Source organism: Lagenorhynchus albirostris, chromosome 8, assembly GCF_949774975.1.
Source record: "Lagenorhynchus albirostris chromosome 8, mLagAlb1.1, whole genome shotgun sequence".
NCBI lineage: Eukaryota > Metazoa > Chordata > Mammalia > Artiodactyla > Delphinidae > Lagenorhynchus > Lagenorhynchus albirostris.
In genome coordinates, this window is record NC_083102.1 from 47,174,298 (window position 1) to 47,196,416 (window position 22,119).

General features: G+C 42.4%; 1 protein-coding gene across 2 annotated transcripts in view; it reads right to left on the minus strand.

Moving 5' to 3' along the window:
* CREB5 (cAMP responsive element binding protein 5) overlaps nt 1-22,119 on the minus strand; it is a 409,537-nt gene that overhangs the window by 133,390 nt on the left and 254,028 nt on the right. Inside the window, exon 1 of one of the 2 annotated variants that reach the window (XM_060156944.1) lies at nt 591-639. The exons of the other annotated variant lie outside the window; for it this stretch is intronic. Within the exon in view, the coding sequence (XP_060012927.1) occupies nt 591-637 (47 nt within the window). The 5' untranslated portion in view covers nt 638-639. Of the gene's footprint in view, nt 1-590; nt 640-22,119 lie in introns of those variants that run through there. 2 annotated transcript variants of the gene reach the window in all.

The window sequence follows — 22,119 nt, forward strand, 5'->3', positions numbered from 1 at the left end:
ATTAGAGATTGCAGTCTGAAGCCAGTTACAGTCACTGCAATTGATAATAAACTGAAAACCCCTTGAGAGCAGGTAAATGCTTTGCAACCCTGACCCCCTTGCTCTCACATTACTTAACTACCCTGCGGTTCTTGCATTACATCACCATTCAAGCGATTGGTTCCTGCATTTTAACTCTCTCCCTGTCTCCTCCGATTAGGATCGACACCGCAGCAAAGAAACTTCGCCCGAGTTTGCTTTCTCGCTTCGCTTTTTATTTGTGGCCCCTTATGCTCCAATCCCTCGGGCTCGCGCTGCTTTTGTGTGTGTGTGTGCCCAACCCAGCCTCGGTTCAACTCATTCAGGTCGCTGTACTAGAACAAAAACTCTGATCCAAGTGAAAAGAAATGCCTCTTCGGGACCAGAAGAGGAGCGGAGGGGCTGGGGAAAGAGGAGAAGGAAGAAGAGGAGAAACAAAGACGGGCAGAAAGGGGAGAAGGGGGAGAGACAGAGGAGGAGGACGACGACGAAGACTCAAGAAAAGAAGGCGGTAGGGGCCAAAAAAAAAAATCTATAAAATCGGAAAAAAGAAAATAAAATTAAAAACAAACCTCATGGACATCACTGAGGCTGAATTCCCTCCTGAGGTGCAGAACATGAGAGCTCTGGAATGAGTGTGTGTAGAATTTGAGCCAAGGCTTAACTAGCCTGAGTGAGTCACATCCTTCCCACTTGATTCCAGGCCAAGCGATGATGTAATGTGCTGGCCCTTCTCTTGCGCCCAGCTCTGGCTCTCTCCCTCCGGCTTGCTCGCTCTCTTTCTCCTGGGCTCGCCCTCCTCCCCCTTCTCCTTTTTAGCTCAGTGCTGGTGAAGTCACCATTTAAATCTGGCAGAACTGAAGCAGAAACTTCAATGTAACCAAAACAGCCCCAGGCCGAGTTCCAGACTCAGGGAGCCTTAGTGGTGCAATTGCCCTTAGAAACGAGTAAACAGAGCCGGGAAACAGTACCGCCTGGGGATGGCCCAGCAGCTGCCTGGGACTCAGAGGGGGACCCGGAGTTCTACGGGCAGGGGTCCACTGGTTCCAATTTTCTTTTTTTTTTTTTTTTAATGCTGGTTAAAAAAAAAAGAAGAAAGTCCCTGAATTTGGTGAAAGGGAAATAACAGTGGAGACACAGGCAGAGGTGGAGACGAAGAGGTGGAAGAGCAGGTTGGAAGGATGAGCAGGAAAAACCAGGACAGGCCACCAGCGCAGGCTTTCTTCAGGACCAGGTGACACGTTTCCATGACCCACAGCCCTTTCTTTTCCTGGAGCTGGATGGGATTTTCTGTTGCTCAGTGCCAACCACCAGCCCTCCAGAGATCTGTCGCATCTGACCTCCCTGTCAGCAAGGGCAAACCCACTCTGGGCCAAACACTCGCCTGCGTGTGGAGCCATCCAGAAGGGGGAATCACAGTCCCTGCTCGCTTGGCCCACGCTGCTGGTCGCTTTTATGTGCAGAAGGGAAAAGGACCCTCGTTGCAAAACACAGACCTCGTCTGCCTGAGATTAGCACTCCACTCTCAGGTGAGTCATTCGAAGAAGAGGGAGTTAGAATACGTTCACCCTCAAAATGAAGACAAGCTATGGGTCCCCCCCACTGGCTGGGGGAGCACTGGTGTGGGTGGGGCCGTCTGTGAGGATACAGGGAGGGCAGCATGTGTGTCTCTTTTGTAATGACAGAGGGAGGAAAAACAGCCTGGGGTGGTTGTGCGGGGGAGTCAAACATTATCCTTCACAAATGACAGTGAAGCCCTTTAAATGGCGGAATTCTACCCCTCACTTCACGCCTCTCCTGCTCAGGACTTTACCTAGAACTGTCCAGACACTTGGCCGCTTTGTTAGCACAGCTTTTTAACTCTTTCTTCTCTCCGTTTTCTCGTCCCCTCACCCTTAATGTCTCCTTCAGAAAGAAAAGAAAAAGTAATTTTAAAAAATGGGAAGTTCGCTAGAATTTTTTTTTTAATGCCACCAAAAGCAGAAGAAAGGCATGGGGTTGCAATTTATTTTTTTTTCAAAAATAATCATCTATTGCCTCTCGTCGCTTTTTGTGATCAGTGAGTTGACCAGGTGATACAAATGTTGGTCTCTTCACATGTGGCCAAGCAGAAAAGATCCCCACTTCTAAACTCTGCTTTCAGAGAAATCTCCTAGCTTCTTAAAGATATCTGCTGCCAGGGGACAGGGCTGTTCATCTGAGTCCCTTGGAATTTCAATCAGAGCTTTAGGGACTATCACCAAACTCAGAGTGAAGACTTAAAAAGCAAGTTTTGCCCAACAGTCTCCCGACCCTGGAGGCTGGGGTGGCGGAGAGCTTTCTCCAGCAGTCTGCCCTGGAGCATGAAATCCCCAATTGACGCTGATGCCACAGTTGCTCCAGTGACACCTTTATCAAGGCAGGCAGCTCTGAATTAGAGGTGATCAGCCGCAATTACAGCTGGCGCCACTGAAGCCTGTGGCCTGACAGCAGCAAATGTGGTTGTTATAAAGTTTGGTCCACCATGTCAGTGGCCTGTATAACTCACTTACGTCTGACTCGCCAAGCAGCTATTGATTTTTCTTCTGATGCAGGGAATAAATAAAACAAAATCTCCAATCGCTTCTACCACCCTTTCCACTTCAAGGCAGGATGATAAGATTTTATATAAATGACTTTCTCCTTTTTATAAGAGCCATCGACCACGTTGGTTAATATACTGAGGATTTTCACTTTCCCTTCTCCACTCCCTACAGCTTGCCTTACTTTTCATATTTAAATGTTATTATTTTAGACATCAAAATGGATATGTGGTGCCGCTTTCCAAATTGACACCTTCCTGTAACCACAAGGGGAAAATGCTCTCTACGGGATTTTTTCTTACACCCTGTCCCAGGGACTGGGTTAAGCTGCTAGATGGGGCTTTTTGTTTTCTCTTTTTTTTTTTTACTGAAGTAAGTAAAAGGGGCCCTGTGCTGTAGGTAAAGATTACATAAAGGTACCTTTCTTGTGCCTTCCTTGGAAAGTAACAAAGGAGATGGCAGTTTTGGCCAAAGCCAGGCACAGACCTCTCACGAGACACACCAGCATCTTTGCTCCTGCTGGGAGGAGGAAGAGGCCAAAGGTTCCAAGGCAGCGAGGGTGCCTCTGATCAGGGGGTGACGTGACCAATGGGTTCAGTGCTTCTAGCCAAACTCCGAGGACCCTGTACCTGATGATGATGAGATGATGATGCCACTGGGCCAACAATGTGCAGGACACACTGACACTCTAATAAAACTTCTTTGGAGCACTGGCCGGAGTCAGAATTCAGAGTTCAAAGGGGTCTGAGTACTATATTTGCACTTGCCTTCTGAACATAAGTACCCTCCCCTTCCCCGCCATTCCAAATCAGGCATTCTCACTGGCTTATGGGCTTCTCCCCACCTGAAAAGAAAGCCTGCTTTCCTATTTCCCTTCCTGTGAGCAGCTAATGATAGAGAATATCCTGTTCCCAAAAGGAAATTCCCCTCCGACTCAAGAGCTTCTTTTTTCACCCATTTGGCCCTCTCGTCGTCTCTCCCCGCTAGCCCCCTCCATGTTCTAGTTGCTCTTCTGAAGAAGAGGGGCTTTGAGGATCAGGGTTTTAAGATGCTGTAATTCCAGCGGGAGCCTTCTTAGAAGTAGCCCCTGGCCAACAGGCTAGGCCTCCAGATTAGCTGGCTTGCTCAGGAATGCTTACGACACCCTCCTTTCAGAACGTGTCCTCCTTGGGGAGAGGGTGGTGGGTACCGTGCAGCTGTTCGGTGTAACTCACATACTCGCAACTCCTGATGAAATGTTCGGCTCCGAAGAAGTGAAAACCTCTGAGATCTGAGCTCAGAGTTCAGAACGGATTTGGACTATCTCCAAAACAACCCACTCGAAAAGCACAACTTGGACTGCAGGACTGAAGAGCACAATAGCCAACTAAAGTAAATTTTGTGTGCCTGGGTGAATTTCTTAGCTCCAACACATTACGGAAACACACAGCAAATGTAAGAAATGATAACGATCCTTCCTAGACAGAGCTGATTTTTTTTTTCTTTTAAGTCTGAATTTATTTTCCTCAAGGAAAAGCATATCGTCTTCTTTCAGACATTGTTTTTAAAATTTAACCCACGATTCCTACAGTCCCAGTGGAATTTGAGGGGCCAGATAATTTCAGAGTTAAATAAGCTCTAATGACTATCACATGTACCCAGCCATAAACCTAGTATTAAAAATTATTCAGAAAAAAAGTGGCATCTCTTCCTTTTTTAATTTATAATAACCATCCAGGTGGTTTTCTAAGGCCTCCTTTGCAAATTGCTTCCAGCGAACCTTCCGGTCACAGACCACTGCATACCCACATGGTGTCATTCAGCGTTCCCTTCAACTTGGGTGTCCCGTGTTTTCACAGTGGACAGAGGCTGAGGGGCTGCCTAGGTCAACCTGTGCAGCATGCTTCCTAAACTGTGTGCAAGCAGGATTCGCTGGTTTGGATGGCTAGGTCTGCTAGCGTCAGCTCCTGGCACTCCCAGGGAGAAAGCGAGAGAGTGGTCAGCCATTGGTTACTTCTGTCTCATACCTACTGTAATTCCTACATCCCAGCTCTGGCTCCAAGTACCCTCAGGCAACTTGCTGGCCTTCCTTGTGTCCAAACCTATTTTTGATATTCTGAAGTGGCGATGTTGAATGTGACAGACAAAGGAATGAATTTCTAATGATGGAGGCATCGGGAAGCCTTGGGGGTAGGTATTGGGAGGTTATGAGAGACCTTCGATCAGCCCTAAAATATTATCATCAATTCTGCCGACTCATAGTGTATTTTTCCCCCTAACGTCTCCATCTGTAAAATGTGAATGTCGTTGTATCACTCGAACGCACCACAGTTATCTGAAAAGCAGTTGACGCTCAATGGATATTTGCTGGATAAATGAACGAGTGAATGAATGAATAAACTCCTCGGTTCAGGCATTCCCTTTTCCGTGAACACCTTGCTGGACTCCCAGGCTGGGGTAGAAGTGCCCCTTTCTCTGGGCTCCTGGATCAGATTCTACCGCAGCAATAAGCCACTTATGGAAAGTACCCATTCCGTGCCTGTCTTCCTTGGGAGTCGTTAGCTTCTTCAGGGCAGAGGATGGGCCGATCCACCTCAGTTCCCCTAGCTCTTAGCAAGCACCTGACTCACATACAGTAGGTCTTCAAGAAATGTGACTGAACTGAGTGATGGCAGCACAGGCTGCTCGGTCTTCCCTGAATATGTTCCCTCCTAAAAGTCCTTTTCCCCTTTTCCATTCTTACACCTCTTCTGTGGCTTCCTTAAGATCTGGAGCTTCTAGAATACCTGGAATAATAATAATAATAAATACCAGAAAATGTATTGGTTGGCCTTGTCCATCCCTGCACTATGTCACTTCTCCTCTGGGGGCCTTAGATTCCTCTTGCTTCCGTTTCCCAAAATCCACGTGGCAGCGATGCCAGTATGAGCACCCTGAGGTTTTTATTATCAGAGCAGCTGACATTAGACTATTTCCGCCAATTTCTTATATGAAGTATCCAGGGGAATTGAAACTCTAGGTGAGAGGAACTGGCATTCTCCTATTGGTTGGGGTGCTTCTCATATGGTTGTCGGGTCACCCTAAGGAAAGGGAAATTGCCACTGAGACTTACTCATCCCTAAAGAACGGTGGCGTCAGTTCTTTTTTTTTTTTCTTTTTTTCCTGTTTTATTGTCTTACTGAGAAGTGATTGACATACATCACTGTTTAAGTTTAAGACAGTGTGAGGGTCTAATTTACATATATTGTAAAGTGCTTGTGTGGTGTCTGTTCTAACCAGCAGTTCCTACAACTCAAGGTTAGGACTACAGGAAGAACACAATGAAAATGGTGGAGGACAGGAGGTTCAAATGTCTGTGGGTAGAATTATAAACAGGATCAGAGGCTAATGGTGTTGCCAGACTGCACTGAATTCATGTTCTGGTCTTGAGCGGAGCCAGGACATGGCTGAACAGGACCGTCTGGGGAATAATCCTGCTCTGCTCAGGAGAGGTGGGCGCCTGACGGTGTGGGAGAAAGAGGCCTCTACCACAGGCTCAGTAGATAACCTTGGTTAGGAGAGGTTATCTACCAAAGTCCCATTGTCCCTGTAGACAAAGTGTGGTGACTGGCCTCCTCTAGGGTGAAGCAGACGAGATGTGTAGGGTGCAAAATTTAAGGAGGCATGCACTCCTGGGGGCGTTCAAGGGCAGGGCAGCAACTGCACAACCTTGAGACTGGGTGCCCCACTTGCCTCCTTGGTCCAGGCCCTGGGTGGTGAAGACTTACTGCTCTCTGTGTACTTCATGAGCACCAGCAGGGCTAGGCAAATGATATCAGGAGAGGCTCTGGGTCTACCCGGCCAGCTGGGGAGAAGTCGGTGAGGCCTGCAACGGACTGGACTTTTCCTCGGAAGCATCACTTCCGTCAAACTTTCCTTCTTCTCAATTCCATGTCTTTTAGCTTGCCATTCTATTTTCCCCACTGTAATTGTTGCTTGTGTGAAACATCAAAATTATGGCCTTGTCTATCCTCCCTGTTAAAATTTGCAGAAATTGATACTTTTCCTTGTTTTGTAGCTATTGTATGTCTCATTGCCACATATATATATATATACACACACATATGTAGACATACATATATATGAACATACATATATACACATATATTTACATATACGTACAATAGCTGACTATATACATATGTATGTCCGGAGCCTGTGCTCCGCAACAGGGGAGGCCACGGCGGGGAGAGGCCCGCGTACAGCAAAAAACAAAACAAAACAAACAAACAAAAAGTAAGAAACGGAGTTCCCCTCTCTCAGGTAAGTGGATGGTGCTGCCTGCCTCACACCCCTCACCTGGTCTTCACCACCTCCTCGTCACACCCTGAAATCTCATCAGGGCCCACATCCTGAGCCAACACTGCAACGTTCATACCTATCGCTCTCCTAGAGCCCTCACGCTGCTGGCTTCCGAGGCTCCTTCTTTCTTGCTGGGTCTCCTCGTTTCACGGGGAGGAAAACATGTGCCTACCGGAACCTGACCATCATTTGCTGAGAATTCCTATCTGGGATGCTACCCCTTTGCATAATTTTAATTAAAACACTGGGTGTCTTCTTTGTAAATAGTGACCCCCAAATACTTTGCAGTTGCACAAAAAGGCTTTCTGAAAAAGACGACTTAACTTGTTTGGATAATAGCCCTGAGAGTATACTCTTATTAGCTGTTTTCATTGTTAAACATTTTAAAATGAAAAAAACAAATGCAAAAGTAAGAATGAATTTGAAGAGGTTTTGAGGGTACTAGAAATAAAAAGGAAGGCTTAAACTTAGAAATTGTACTTGTGGTTGTTTTTCTTTTCACAGAGATTCCAGCTATAGGTTCTGTGTGTATTTAATAACTGACCTCCCCTTACTCTGAGGAGAGTTCACCAGCACTGATTTATTCAGAGGGTTCTGAGAGAAGAATGAGCCCTCCAACACTTTTCCCCGGAGGGGATGAGAGGAATTTTTTTTTAACCCCAAACATGAAGCTCTGGGGTCTTCCAAATGAAATTATCTATGTTTTTATTAACAGAGCCCCTGAGTTAAAAAGTTGGTTTTGATAAGAGAGAATAAATGAAAGAGAAAACTGCTGACATAATATTTTGGTTTCCAAACCCGCTTCCACATTCTACTTTCCCTCTCAGGCTTGTACATGACTCTGGTGTCTGTATTTACACCAGAAATCCCAGAGAGAAAGGTGCAGTTAATCCTGCCTTATGCTGAAATTCAGATCTAGACCTTTAAGACGACAATCATAGTGACACTTTCATATGCACGGCTATGTGTTCCTGTCTTTCTAGACATGTAGCGCTGTACAATTCATAAATAACTTAGTCTTGTCCTCTCCATTCCTCTGAGAGAAAAAGTAGATGTTTTGATGTCCAAGGGGTCTTTAGGTTTGGAGGTAAAAAATCCTAAATTTCTCATTCTCCATAGCTTTAGAATTCCTCTGACATTAATAGAAATAGGAAAGAATGAGAAACTCAAGCACCGTCTGGGCCAATCTGAGTTCCCAATGTTCCCACCCAAACTGGAAAGTATGCTTTTAAGTTGGTGTTGGAACATGCTTTTCTGGAGCAACGATCCTCCTTGAGGATCTCATAAAAACTGGGAACCCTCCTTTTAACCATGGACCCCAGGTTAAAAGTCCCCAAGAAAAAAGCATGCTCTCTTTGTATTAAACTTAAGCTATGCCCCTTTTACAGGGAAAGAAAAGCAGGCATGCACAGATGAATCTCAATGCTTTGAAGGCTAACCCCCAGCCAGGTACTATAACCAACCAGCAGACCGGGGTGTTTTTCTAGTTCAGTGGTTTTCAGATTTGGTGTACCTGAGACCAGATTAAAATGCAGATTCCCAGGTGCTGCCTCAAAGATTCCAACAGCCAAGGTGGGGCCTAAGTATATGTATTTTTAAGCAAAACGCCCCAGATTTTGATGCTACTGATCCATAGACCACACTTGAAGAAGACTGAATTCTATGTGGTCATCCTTAGTCCCTGAAATAGTGCAAGCAAATAAACTAACTAAATAAAAGAAAACAAACAGAAATACCTGTGTATATTCCCTGCTGTTCAGGCTCTAAAGGAGCTGTGATTTTCTTTCATCTTTTTTTTTTAAGGTAAAAAGCAGAATAATCTGCCCTAAAATGATCAAGTCTTTAAAAACCAGCTTTCCCCAAACAGGATGCCTAAAAAGGATGGAAACAAAACATATGTGTTCACAGTAACATAACGCCATCTAAACAGTCTATGGAATTATGGTCTCCAGGACCCCCGATAAGATTAGGGTTTCCTGACCTGTGGCTGGTGTAGCAAGGCATTTCTCTCCTATGTTTACTATCAATGCTTCCAGATGTTTACTTTGCAATATTCCCAGTCTCCTAATGACAATCACAGGGAGGGTACCTTGGGGAGGGGAAGGAAATATTAGTGGTAACTGACGAGTATATTGCATGGTGCCAGCCCACCACAACTTTGGCATAACTTGGTTATCTTCTAGAACTTTAACTGAACGTCCAACAGTGGTCCTGGTTCGGTATACAACAGAATGCTACAGATTTCTGCACAGGGTCCCCTTCTCTGGGGTTCTTTTCTTTCTCCAAAGGATCTTATCAATGTTTTTCAGAAGTCTTTTATTTTTAACCTCAAAAAGTGCCAGTCCATCCACAGACCCAAAAACAAGAGTGACCGATAAAGGGGAATGAGGATTATGACCTGTGAGTCATCAAGGGCTGCATCTACTGCTAAGTGGGAATTAAGTGTCTGAATTACAATGATGGTCCTTGTAATTTCTTTTGGACCAACTCTCTGTCATATTAATATGGTCACAGCACCACTGAAACAGCTATTGAAATAGACACCACACACCCAAGCAGGGGACAGACAAAAGGAAAAACCTTGGGAGGTGCCAAATGTCTGGGAAATAATGCTGCAACAGAGGTAGCAATGCTGTAAGAGATAAAGGGCAGTGAACATCAAAAATAATGATGGCTATGCCAAAAGCAAAGAGGTCTCGCAAGCATTTCTTTGGTCACTTACTACCCTTCTAGTCAGGGGCCATCCTACCCCTTTCATTCTGACACTTGTTGAAGCTTTTTACATCCATTTACTGAGAGGAGCTTCCTGTTGACAAAAGAGGAAGGCTTCCAAGAGTTGGGGAATGAAGAGATACTGATCGTTATTAATGACTCTCATCTTTGAATGAAATAGTTTGGGAGTAGCCATCTTCTTTAAAGTTCTGGATACTTTCAGAAATGAATACTCTAGAATTGCCAGCAAACTGCGCTTTCCATCTGGTGAAAAAAAATCCTTCTTGTTGATTTCTCATAGTCCAACCCAGGGTCTTCTCTGTCTCAAATCTGAGATGCCTTTGTGTGTGAGAGCGCATGTGCACCTTATTTCAAACTGAAACAGTATCCTCGATGCAAGGTTGCATAGGGTAGCACAATTTTGCAAGGTTAGACGGTTTTGAGCCTGGAAGGCCCCATAAATCAGTCTGGGGCAGCTTCATTTTAATTTGTCAAAAGTTTCTGTTATTTTAACAAAGGCTATTTGGTGTTACCGGATATCTCTTGGCCTGGCCAAACCTCAGCAAAATTGAGATCCTTTTGTTTCTCTCTCGTCTCCTCTTTCAATATCTCTGTCTACATTTCTTGATGCCCTTTTGTTCTTAACTGGTTTCAAGTCATCTCACAGAAGATTTTAGCTGATAAAGGCAAATTTGTAGCATAGTATATACTGAGAACTCAAGGAAATGCAAAGCCATAAGGTCTTGGGGTGGTACTGGAGGCACCAGTACAGAAAATGGGAGGGAAGTGTATCGGGAGAAGGATGCTGCTGAGTCTTAGGTTCTAGGTTTCAGAGACACAGCAGAAAGCAAAACCAACAAGGTCTCAGACTTCAGGGAGACAGCATTCTAATGGATGGAAAGAGATGATAAACTAGTAAACAAACAAATAAATAATTACAGATAGTTTGAACTCCTACAAAGTAAATAAAACCTGGTGATGAGATGGGATACTGGGTGTGGTGAAGTCTTTCAGATAAAGTGTTCGGGGAAGTCTGCTCCAAAAAGATGACATTTTACCTGAGAATCAAATAAGGACATACAGAGGTGTAGGTATAGATATGGGAGAGAAAGTGTGCAGAGAGAACAAACTGGATTGATGTGCTAAGACGGGAAAGGACTGTATGTGTTCCCTGCAGGGAAAGAAAGAAGGCCATCAGGGAAAGAGAAGGACAGTGGAAAGAGAGAACCTGGGAGAGGTAGGTAGGGGTCTTGCAGACCATAGCAAAAAGTTTCTATTTTCTTTTAAGGCAGAGAGAAGCCATTGGTAAGTCTACAGAAGGGACTGCCATAATCCAATTTGTATTTTTAAGAAGTTGCATTAATTGCTGTATGGAAAATGGACCGTCAGAAGGTAAGAATTCAAGTTTGGGGGACGGTTGAGAGATTTCGCAATAGTCTGTAGGAGTGGCGATGGGGACTTGCGCTAGGCTGGTAGCAGAACACGTGGGTGAGAAGACCGCAGAGCCAGGAGAGACCGAGGTGAAGCCAGCAGCACCTGTGTGGCCACAGGAGCAAGGAAGAGGAGGCAAGGAGGACTCCACATTTTTGACCCGATCAAGTGGGTAAATGCTGTTGCTATTGACCTTGATGACCTTGATGAAGAAGACTGGTATTGTAGATGACTTGCAGAGGGGGGAGACTTTTGCTCTGGACAAGTTAAATCTGAGATGTCTAGTGACATACAGATGGAAAAATCAGGAAGGCAGAGGGGTAGGAACATCTGAGCTCAGCAGGGCAGTTAGGGCTGAAGACATCCATTGGGCATCAATTCCAATGCATTATCTCGAAAGCCACAGACTGTGTAAGTCTCAGAACTGAGTCATGCAGGCCGCTCTTACAGAAAGAGGAGGATCAGTTAGTGAGGTAGGAGTAAAATCCAGGAAGGAGGCAGGGGAGAGCCCTGAAGTCAGTATAAGTACAATAGTCACTTCAGATGACTAAGGAGTACAAATTTACTGAGAATCATCTATCCAGTCCCTCCTGTGGCTGTGCTCTGCCTAGGAAAAGATGAAAAGGCAACAGAGTCAGCTGCCTGAGGGAATCAGCTTCCTTTGCCCTATCACCTTCCTGCAAGCACTCTACCCCTTCTCCCCAGGCTTGTAAATATCAAGAAAGAAATTACTCTAATGCAGAGAATTTGAAGATTTTATTTGCCAGCAACAAAAGATAAGGAGCTTTAAAACAATTCTACATGGGGCCAAAGCTTTTAGATACCCTCTGCCTGGGTACTTTCCCCTTTACAATTCACTGTTCTTGAATGAGTTAAAACATGGCTCTAACACTCAGATAAATATGTGTAGTTTTTATTAGCAAGAGATAAACTTCCTGTCAACAGAGGCTTCTGCTTTACCCATTACCATTTTTGAGATTTAGCAGAAATGATAAAATTGAAATTATCCATGAGCTTTAGATGGAGAACGTCTTTTGCCTCAAAAGCTAGGGAACGAGATTAAAAAGAAAATCCTAAAACATGTTTTGAAACAACAAACTTTACTGTATGTGATTTTAAAACCTCTAAGACATTTCTCACTTGGAGATGGTCCCAGGTCAGTTTGGGAATGCGGGCTGCCCAACAGGTTGTAAGAGGCTGCTTTCCAGCAGATGTTTTCTAAAGAAAACAAATATCCTGGGACACGTTTTAAAATGGGGAGGTCCTTTGCAATGTGTGATACTATTCATTCTATTAGACCTGGAGGCCCTGGATTGTTTTAAAAAATGGAGACACTTGAGAAATTTACCACCCCAAATTTCAAAAACCAAATAATACATCTTAAAATTGGAAAGTTAAATTGTGGATGTTTTTATGAAAATCCTTATGTTGTTCCAGGTAAACCCAAATTTTCCTAAACAGTAGTGGCATTGGGTTTAAATAAATCTGTCCCTCCTCTGCAGATGGCCTATATTGACTTAGAAAGGGCAATGGAGGGGAAGGATGGGGGGTGGGGGGGTCTTGGGGTGCAGGAAGCCAAGGTGTCTGTGAGTCTAAGGGCTACAATGTTTAAATGTGGGAGAAAAGCAGGGAAATATCCTAAAATTTTCAAAGTATTTTTAACACAACCTCGTAAGGTGTTAGACCATGAAAATTCTAAAGACCAACTTTCCTCATTTTGCAGGTGAGAAAAGTGAAGTACAGAAAAGGGTCATAAGCTCAAAATCACCCCAGGCCCCTGTGCCTATTTCAGAGCTCTTTCTACTACACCCTGGGCGAGAGGCCTGGTATCTCTGAGTTGTGGAGAGACAGTCTCATTGTGTGATCTTCCTTAATTCGTTCTTGGCTTTGGGCTCTTGCGAGGGGAGGCTGTGCTCTGAACAAGATGTCAGCTGAGGGGCATTGGAAATGGCCCACTGATTCAACAGCTGGGGCCCAGGGCATTTCCCCTTAACTGAGTCAAGACGGACAGTCTCTGTCAATCAGAATTTGTCAGGGCCTATTTCATAGCGCATTATTAAATGCCCTGATGTTTTTGTAACCAATAAATGCATTATGAACAGGACACTTTTCCTGCAGTTCTGTACAACATCCTGGCTCTGTTCTTAGAAGTGGATGAAAAGCAACAGGGACTCTGGCCACAATCATGCCAATTTATATGTTACAAAGTAATTGTTACCTCATTTAATCATCCTAGAACTTTTCCCAAGGAGAAAGCTGAGGTCAGAAAGGTATAAGGACTAGACCAAGAGCACAGTTACTAACTAGATCCCAGGACCTCTAAGTGTGGTGTTTTTTCCATAATATAATTTTTCTGGAAAACTATTAATTTTTCATAATATAATTCCATAATATAACCTGTCTGGCCTCCTGGATGTATGTTTTTTAATTTTGAAAAGTGATTTTTGTATTTGGTTAGCTGGGGTGGTCGGAACTCTTGTTTTTTCCCATTCATTATGTTGGGTTTTTTTTTAATTGTGGTAAAACAGACATAACATAAAATTTACCATTTTAACCTTTTTTAAATGTACACTTCAGTGGCATGAGGTACATGGTTGAACTTTGGAGGTAGAAAAGAATAGGGAAGTGTAATAATAATTATTATGAACATAAAAACTAATCAGTAAATCCTTACTACATGCCAAGCAATGTGCTAAAAGCGAATCTGCAATTTCTCACTAAATAAACGCTTGCTTCAATTCTCATCCCTCTTTTACAGATGAATAAAGTTCAGAGAGGTAAAGTAACTTGCCCGAGATCCCACAGCTGGCACGTGGCAGAGACAAGTCCCAAACCCAGGCACTTGATTGATGTATCCCCACTCTAATCCACTACACCTTGTTGCTTTTCCTTTGGGGTAGCTGTTAAACAAAACAAGAACTGAAAGGCTCAATTCTTCTTTCTTGGCTTCATTATCTGCTTTGAACCCTCACATGTAGACTGGCAACTGAGTAACCCAAGTGTTACCAGAATTTAAGAAGAAGTATTGGAGACAGGGAAGAAGACCGAAAGTCTCTTGCTTGTCTCTTGACAATCTGCAAAATTAGGATTGCTCTCTTCTAGTTGAAGCTAGCGACATCTAAGGTACCCAAACTATGCTTATGCTAAAGCTAGTTGTAAGAGAGCCTCCGTTTTTTGAGAAGAGATCATGGAAAGCAGGAAACATATTTCTAAATAGGAAGTGTCTGTATTCATTTTGCAATAAATGTCACTAAAAAACTCAAGCAAACTAGTACACATTTTGGGATAAGAGTTTGTTGTAGGAAGTGTAATTATAACTTCATCAACAAAGCAGGCTGTTATAGACTGATGGAAAACATACATGCACACCATATAAATATGCACACACCTGTATATTTCTGTATTAGCAAACTCCTGTTGTCTTGACTTGTATAGATATGTCCTCTCATGCTTTTGAGATGGCACATGGGAAATAGGCAGAATTAAAAACTAACTTTGGACAATTACCTCATATAAGCTACTCTGGGTACAAGTATTCGTGGATGAAATATGTTTATATTATGTTTGGATAAACTATCAGCTTCTCTTAATTTGCATTAATGACTGTAAAAATATTTCCAGTGACAGAAACACGGTAGCCCCTAGAATCCCAAACTCAGGTACATGGTCTTAATGGAGAGGTACACTTAAAATCACCTATTAAAAGGCAGTGAACTCAAATAAGCCTTTTTCAAATTCTGTGCTAACTGGTCTTAAAAACGTTTTACTTTCTATCACATGCAGCAAGAATATTCAGAGTGACATCAAGGGAAGGGGATGGCGGGACAACTGGTACAGAAAGCAAGAAAAGAAGCCCCCAGGAGCTGGGAGTCCTTCGTGATCTGATGCCTGAGTCCCCAGAGCCGCCCTTGGCTTCCAGCTGAGAGGTACATCCTTATGGCGGGCACAGGAAGAAGCAGACCCCAGGAGCAGGTGAAATTACAGAAACAAAGATTCTTGACACAGGAAACAGACTTCCAGAGCTTACAGCAAAACAACAAATGCTTTACTTCTGTTCTAGGAGCCACAACAAAACCATCCCCTGATGGCCCAGATGTGAGGGTCCTGTGTTGGAGATAAAGTCCCATAGTGTTTTATTGTTGTTTCTTTTTATTTTGAAATAATTTCCAATTTTCAAGAGAGTCACAAAGATGATACAGAGTTGTTCCGCACATTCTTCACGGAGCTTTCCCTAATATTCACATCTTATTTAACCCTGGCACATTTATCAAAACTAAGAAACTAACACCGGTTTGATACTGTTAACTACAGACTTCATCACTTTTTTCACTAATTTTTCTTCTTTTCCAGGATGCCATCAGAATGGGGTTTTCATAATTTTATTTCCTTGCTCAAAAACAAGCTTTCACTTGTTCACTGAAGTAAACTGTTCTTATTTGGTTGCATCCTATATTTTTAGAATCATCTGCCACTATTCACCAGCATATATTCTATAAGGTTTGTTTGGAGCCAAACTGGACATGTTTGCTTTCTCTCAACACAGTCTCTCCTGATCTTTCCTACATCTACGACTTTGCTCACACTGTTCCTTCTACTTGAAACATTTTTCAGGACTCATGGTTCTATCCCTTCTTTAAGGCTCAAATCACGTGCTTTCTACTTCAAGAAAGCATTCCTGGTGCCTCATGTCAGATGTGTTCTTTCTGGCCTAAGGATCTCTGGTGGGTGGAATTGGTGCATTTCTTGTGCTACACACTGGGAAGGGTCCCACCAAATGGGACATCAGAGCAGGGCAGGGTGGAAGGGCAAGGCGTGGGCAGCTGAGGTCAGTAAGAAAGGAGACCCTGACCCCTGGAAGAGGGAGGTAACAGGAGTCCCTGGATGTTAAGTATTGCTGTGAATTTGGGGAAAAAACTTCACACGCTCAGCCACTAGTAAAACCCAATGCCTTCGAATGCTTGAGGCATACCAATAGAATGTGGTTCCAATATAGACTGAAATCATATCATAAAAATAATATAGAAAGAGTAAGTTATTTCCTACATTCCATTACTCTAACTGGAATAAAGCCTGTTTTCACCCAAACTCTGTTTAGAGGAAAACCTAACTCTTCGTAAACATTTTTGTTCCAATTTTTGCATTTAGTCCTTTTCTTATGATATTAAAGATTGTAGTAAGTAATTTTTTCTTTTGTAGCCATGCTTTAGGGGAAAACATATAAGTATTACTGACTATAGCAATTGTTTCAAACCTCCATAATTCTACATTCAGATTTGCATAATTACAATAGAATTTTGTATAGTAACAATATATAATAAACATGATTACTAAAAAATAAATAAAGTTTGACATATCGAGAGATGTTTTCAAAACCCAGAAAATGGAAAGGAATGTATGACGTGACCCCTCATATTGTAATGCAGAATGTTGATCTTTTTCCGCAAATGAAAAGATGTGATATGCTTTTTATTAGTTTTCTTATATATCTTTTAGCATTCAGTTAGCAAAGAAATTTAATAAAAACTGAACAGTGTAAAGTGAGATCACGCATTAGACCTAGGAAGGGAAACTTCATGAATTTTCTTTACATACCCTCACAATGAATTCTGAAACAAATAGAGTTTAATAAAGATTAAAATATGGTATAACCTGACTGTAGAGCATTTTATGAAAAAGTTTGATTTTTTTATATGACTATGCAATATTCAAGGCTGGGGAAATTATGCAAGAAGACATATAATTAACTTAAATGTGACTAAAAGGCAGACATGCAGTTTTTGAACCTTTAATTATCTTATTCACTGTAACTTCTTCTTTTTAAAGGCAAAGCAAAAGTTTAGAAAAATCTATTAATAATAATTGAATATTTACCACTTGTAGTTTTTTAAAAGTCTAACACATCCTTCAAATAAAAGTATAAACATGGACTAATTTCAACTCCATTGAACAGATATTTGTTTTTGTTTCCTGGGCTTTGTCATCTTAGGGAGACAGGCTGGATGTGACTTCAAAAACAACTGTATAGAAAAATGTTTATTTTATTTGCAAACTTAGAAATATTTTGCAAGTTTACAAATAAACAGAACAAATTCTTCTCTTATGTAGCACTGAGAAGGTTTTTTTTTAACTGTTTCATCTTTTTTCTTTTCTTTCTTTATTATTTTTTATATCATCCAATGGGATTTACTTAGAAAATGATTCCTATCCCAAAGAAAATATTTAGGCAGATTTATTCATATCCTTGGTTTAATGTGGATAGAAGCAGCCTAAGCATATTTCATTGAAGAAAGGAAATATTGCCACAGTTCCTCTTACATATTAACAAGTGCTTTATACTCCAAAAAGGTCAAAACATTCTATATCTTTAAGAATTTAAACATCCTCAAAACAGCAGCTTCTAGACAGGAACACAGTAGTATTTTAACTGCCAACAACGAAGCTCGATGGTAGTTTCAAGCAACTAGAAGGGCAGGGAAAGTGCTTACAAGAACACACACTAAGGACTAGTATCCTTGACGGCTCTAGCTGGCAATTCAGTGGTCACCCTGGGACTGATCAGGTCCACCCAGTGACAGCATACATCTGAGAACTTTTAGATGTGGCTGTGCAAATCATCTGGGTTTGTCTAGAATGGATCTTCTGGGGGCAAGTCAGAACTTTCTACAAGATCCCAAGAGCATCAATCCTTGTTTCACTCTCCACATCAAAGGAGATCTCCAAATCTTGTTGCTGGTGACCCACTTGATCTAAGCAAAATTGATGGCAACCAGGCCCCAGTATACAGTCAAATAATTAGGGGCATCTTTGTGAGTTTCTTGTAATGGGATCTGGCCTGCAATGGATCACTTCTCTCCACCTTCTGCCGCTGCCTTCCTTTTCCTCCTCCCTTTCTCTGGGCCACTCCTACACTGCCTTTTACTTTAAATTACAAAACAAATGTTTTAAAGCAAAAAAAGAGGCTTTGGACCGATTCTCGAAAAAGCTGCACCTGCATATATAAAGGACCTGTTAATGCCAGGAAAGGAAAGTGATTTGGGACTGACTCAAGGCAGGGAACTACCCACTGAATCATCGCTGACAGGGTTACTTTGGAGGTCTCCCGTAAGAACACCAACCTAGCCCAGCCCTGTTCAGCTTACGAGAGCTTAGCTGAAGGTGGTATGGCTGCCAGACACATTACTCATTGGGGATATTGAGTCATATACGTTTAGAAAGGGTGGGCACAGAACATTAAATATCCCTAAGGTGTTTTGCAGCTGGAATGATGCTGCTCAACTTCTAATTCTGGGTCTAAAGTGCACGCCTAATCTTCATCACACTCGTTTCTTGATTATGACCTAAACTTTTGGCAAACTGCCCCTTGTAACAGTGTTCACACATTTCCAAATAAGAATGTTTACTATTTTTTGAGAGGTGGAAATGAAAAAAGAGAGCACAAAGTACATTTCCTTAGACAGTTCAGACCATTTGATCCATCCTGGGTGGAATGTCCTTTACTTGGGATTTTGTATATGTTTAAGCTGTAAGAAACATTCTTTGTTCTTCCTTGTACTTTAGACCTGCCTCTTAATTCTACTTGGGTAAGTTAACCTCAGAAGTTAGATCATGTCCACAGTAACGTGCATGAAATTCTATCACATACTTCTGTCTTGCTCTCCATTCAGGTTGAATGCAATCTTTGAATACTGGCTTTGCAAGGCGAGGAATAAATCTATCTTTTCTTTCAACCACTGTTTGCTAAGACTTTATCGGTTCAAGCCATCCCCCCACCATATCCTTCCCAAATTCCTCTTTCTTATCAAAAGAAAAAAAAATTGATAGCGCTTGCTTGTCTGTTTTTTCCCTCTACCTTCTTTATAAAGTTCCTAAATACGTTCTTTCAAGTTTCATTTAAACTGGGGCATTTGGTAAGTTGATAGTTACAGCATGCTCACAGCTGTGGGAAAACTAACATTAAAAAATAACCAGCTCAGAAAAATGGCCCATGCACAACATCTTTGAGTTTTTATGTTTTATTAGCAATTTGGACTCATTACTGTTTGGGGGAGGAAGGAAGGAAGGAAGGTAGATGTTTCTGCAAGCTGTTTCTTTAATGTATTAAGCAGAGTTTTCCCATCAGGTTTAATGCAACCCTGCCCGGTCCTTTTAGATGGGCTACAGGAGATCCCGGAAATGTTGAGCATTGGCTCCCGTTCTCTTCCACCCCCCAACCCCCAACCCATACCTTTCACTCCTCCCCTATTTCGCATCACTGAAATTAATTATCCCAGAGCAGAGGTCAAACTGGGTATTTCATGAAACTTCCATAGAAAAATGAGGTAACCTCCTTATCTCAACCCAATATGCTCTCTGATCTTTCCTAGCTTTTGTCTTCTTCATAGTCTTTTGGGCAACAGCAAGATTACACTTACAGCTACCGCAGTGTCACTGTGGTTTTGAATTATGACAGCCAGAAAGAGCTGGGTAATATTTAATAGCTTGAGATCACAGACGTTCCCGACACCATACTTAGCCAGGTCTGTCTTTCTTTCAGAACTCTCATTATTTGTACATGTTCTGTGACTTCTGGGGAGAATATACTATTTCTAAAACTCTCTTCTCCTTTCCTTCTTGCTCTTCCACTATTAATCACCTCCATCTCCCTACCCGAAAAAAGCTGCCCATTTTGCTATGGAAAAACATTAATGTAGACGAAAAGAGTTCTGTTTCTAATCTTTTATGCCTTTTGGTGAATCTTTGGGATATAAAAACAAACTGCATGCTGAAATAGCCTCTGTGGCAAGCCTCAGGAAAATCACCAATTATCACATTTGAGAAAATGTTAAATATACAGGCTTCATGTTTTCCAACTCAGTTGCTACTCTTTGCCCAGGAACACAGGAAGGAGAACGACGGAAAAATGGCAGGCACAAGAGTAATCAGAAGAATGAAACAGGAAATATCATTTATTTAAACCCTTACCTTCAGAGGAAGGAAGGAAGGAAGGAAGGAAGGGAGGGAGGGAGGGAGGGAGGAAAAAAGGAGGTGGGGAGGAAAGAAAAAAGCGACTTATAATATTTTTCTCTTTCCATAGACAAAACTATTTTTAAACTTCTATAAGGAATTGAAACTGGAAAAGATTTGGAATCTGAAATATCAAATTGTACTTGAAGGGCTGAATTAGCTCATTGCTCCTCGATTTTACACATAGCTGGAAGACAAGAATGTTAATTCCACCTCCATCAACAAGATGACTGGTCCAGCTTGTTTTTCATGACAAGGCTGATAGCTCTCCAATGGAAAGATATTAGAAAGTAAGTAAGCAGAAAAGTCCTGTATGATGGGTTTCTAGGGCCGTACAGCTCTTAATTGAGGTCCTGAGACCAGCAGCATCAGCATCACCCGGGAACTTGTTAGAAATGCAACTTCTGGGCCCCAGTCCAGACCCACAAATCAGAATCTCTCAGGATGAGGCCTAGGAATCTGAGTAATTGCCTTCCAGGTAATTTTTCTGTGGGCTGAGAGGCACTGTAAACACCCTCCCCCACCCCAAAGATTTTAGCCTGCATTTGGGAAGGAATAGTAATGATCAATCCCTCGTTTGATAAAATAGTAGGAGTACTAAAGCACAAGAAAGAATACATAACAAGGTGTAGAAGAACACATTTCTCCAAGGGGGAGGAGGGGAGGGAGAGGGATGGCCTGGGAGTTTGTGGTTAGTAGACGCAAACTATTACATTTAGAATGGATAAAAACAAGGTCCTAATGTATAGCACAGGGAATTATATCCAATCTCCTGGGATAAACTACAGAGGAAAAGAATATAAAAAAAGAATGTGTATAATTGAGTCACTTTGCTGTACAGCAGAAATTAGCACAACACTGTAAATCAACTATAATTCAATTTAAAAAAGGGGAAAAAAAGAACACATTTCTTATGAGCAAAGGAGAGAAGAGGGTAGAAAAAATGAGCACACACACATACATAAAAAGGGAAGATGAGAATCATTAAATTCCTAGAAGAAAAATAAATACCAGAAATATATGGGGAGAGAAATCAAATCACCATATGAGAACAGGCTTTCAGTCTCTGATACCTTGGTCTAGAAACCAGAGATTGTTCCAACTGGAAAATATAAATATGGAATCTTAAACCAGAGATTTATGGTCCCATCTTGCCTTAGGGACTCCTTGAGGCTTCACACAGCAGGGGGGGGGGGAGATATTCCTCCAGGTGATATCCTATCCACATATTGACACACATAAGAAGTGGATTTTACTAACAGAGGAAACTGTGATCTTTCAACTATACTGATGCCCTCACATATATATCTTCCTCCATAGCAACGAGTATTAACTAGTAAACCTGATACTGAAACCAAATGGGCAGACAACTGTTAACTCATAAACCAAAGACTCTCTCATCCCTTCATTATCCTCCTTGAGAGAAACAGAGACAGAGCTTGTCCAGGGCCGAAGGCTCCAGAGAAGCTTCCTCACACATCTCACAGCATATTCATGGGTCAGCTCATCAGGGTTAGGGTGTGTGTGCGTGTGCGTGTGCGTGTGTGTGTGTGTGTGTGTGTGTGTGTGTGTGTGTGTGTGTGTGTGTGGAGGGGGCAAGTGCTTATATCAAACTTCAGAGAGAGATGACAAGTCAGCTTTATGGTTTGGCCCCCAAAGACTTGCTGTGGGGAGCAAAAATCAACAACCCTGCGCTGTGCAGGTTTTAGCGGGCCAACTTTAACCACCATTTCCTGCCGAGGACAGCACGAGAGCGCGCTTACCCACATCGTGTTTGGAACGCCTCTCGGTGGTGCTGTAAAACCCTGAGCTGCGATGAAGCCACAATGGTGGAGTCACCCACCATTGGAGCTTTGCAGGTACTCAGGGGGTCTCTGCTTCATAATAGTCCAAGCCCCTGGAATATCATCTTGGGTTTTCTTCTCACCTTTTTAATCAAGGATAGGGGCCGATCAGAGCCATAAGGCAGCCTTTTTAACTCCCTAGACCCTCAGAGGAACAACCAGACCTTTCTTCTGCTTGCTTCCTTTAGTTTCCTCATCGTGATGTAACTATGTTCTCTAGGTGATCAGGA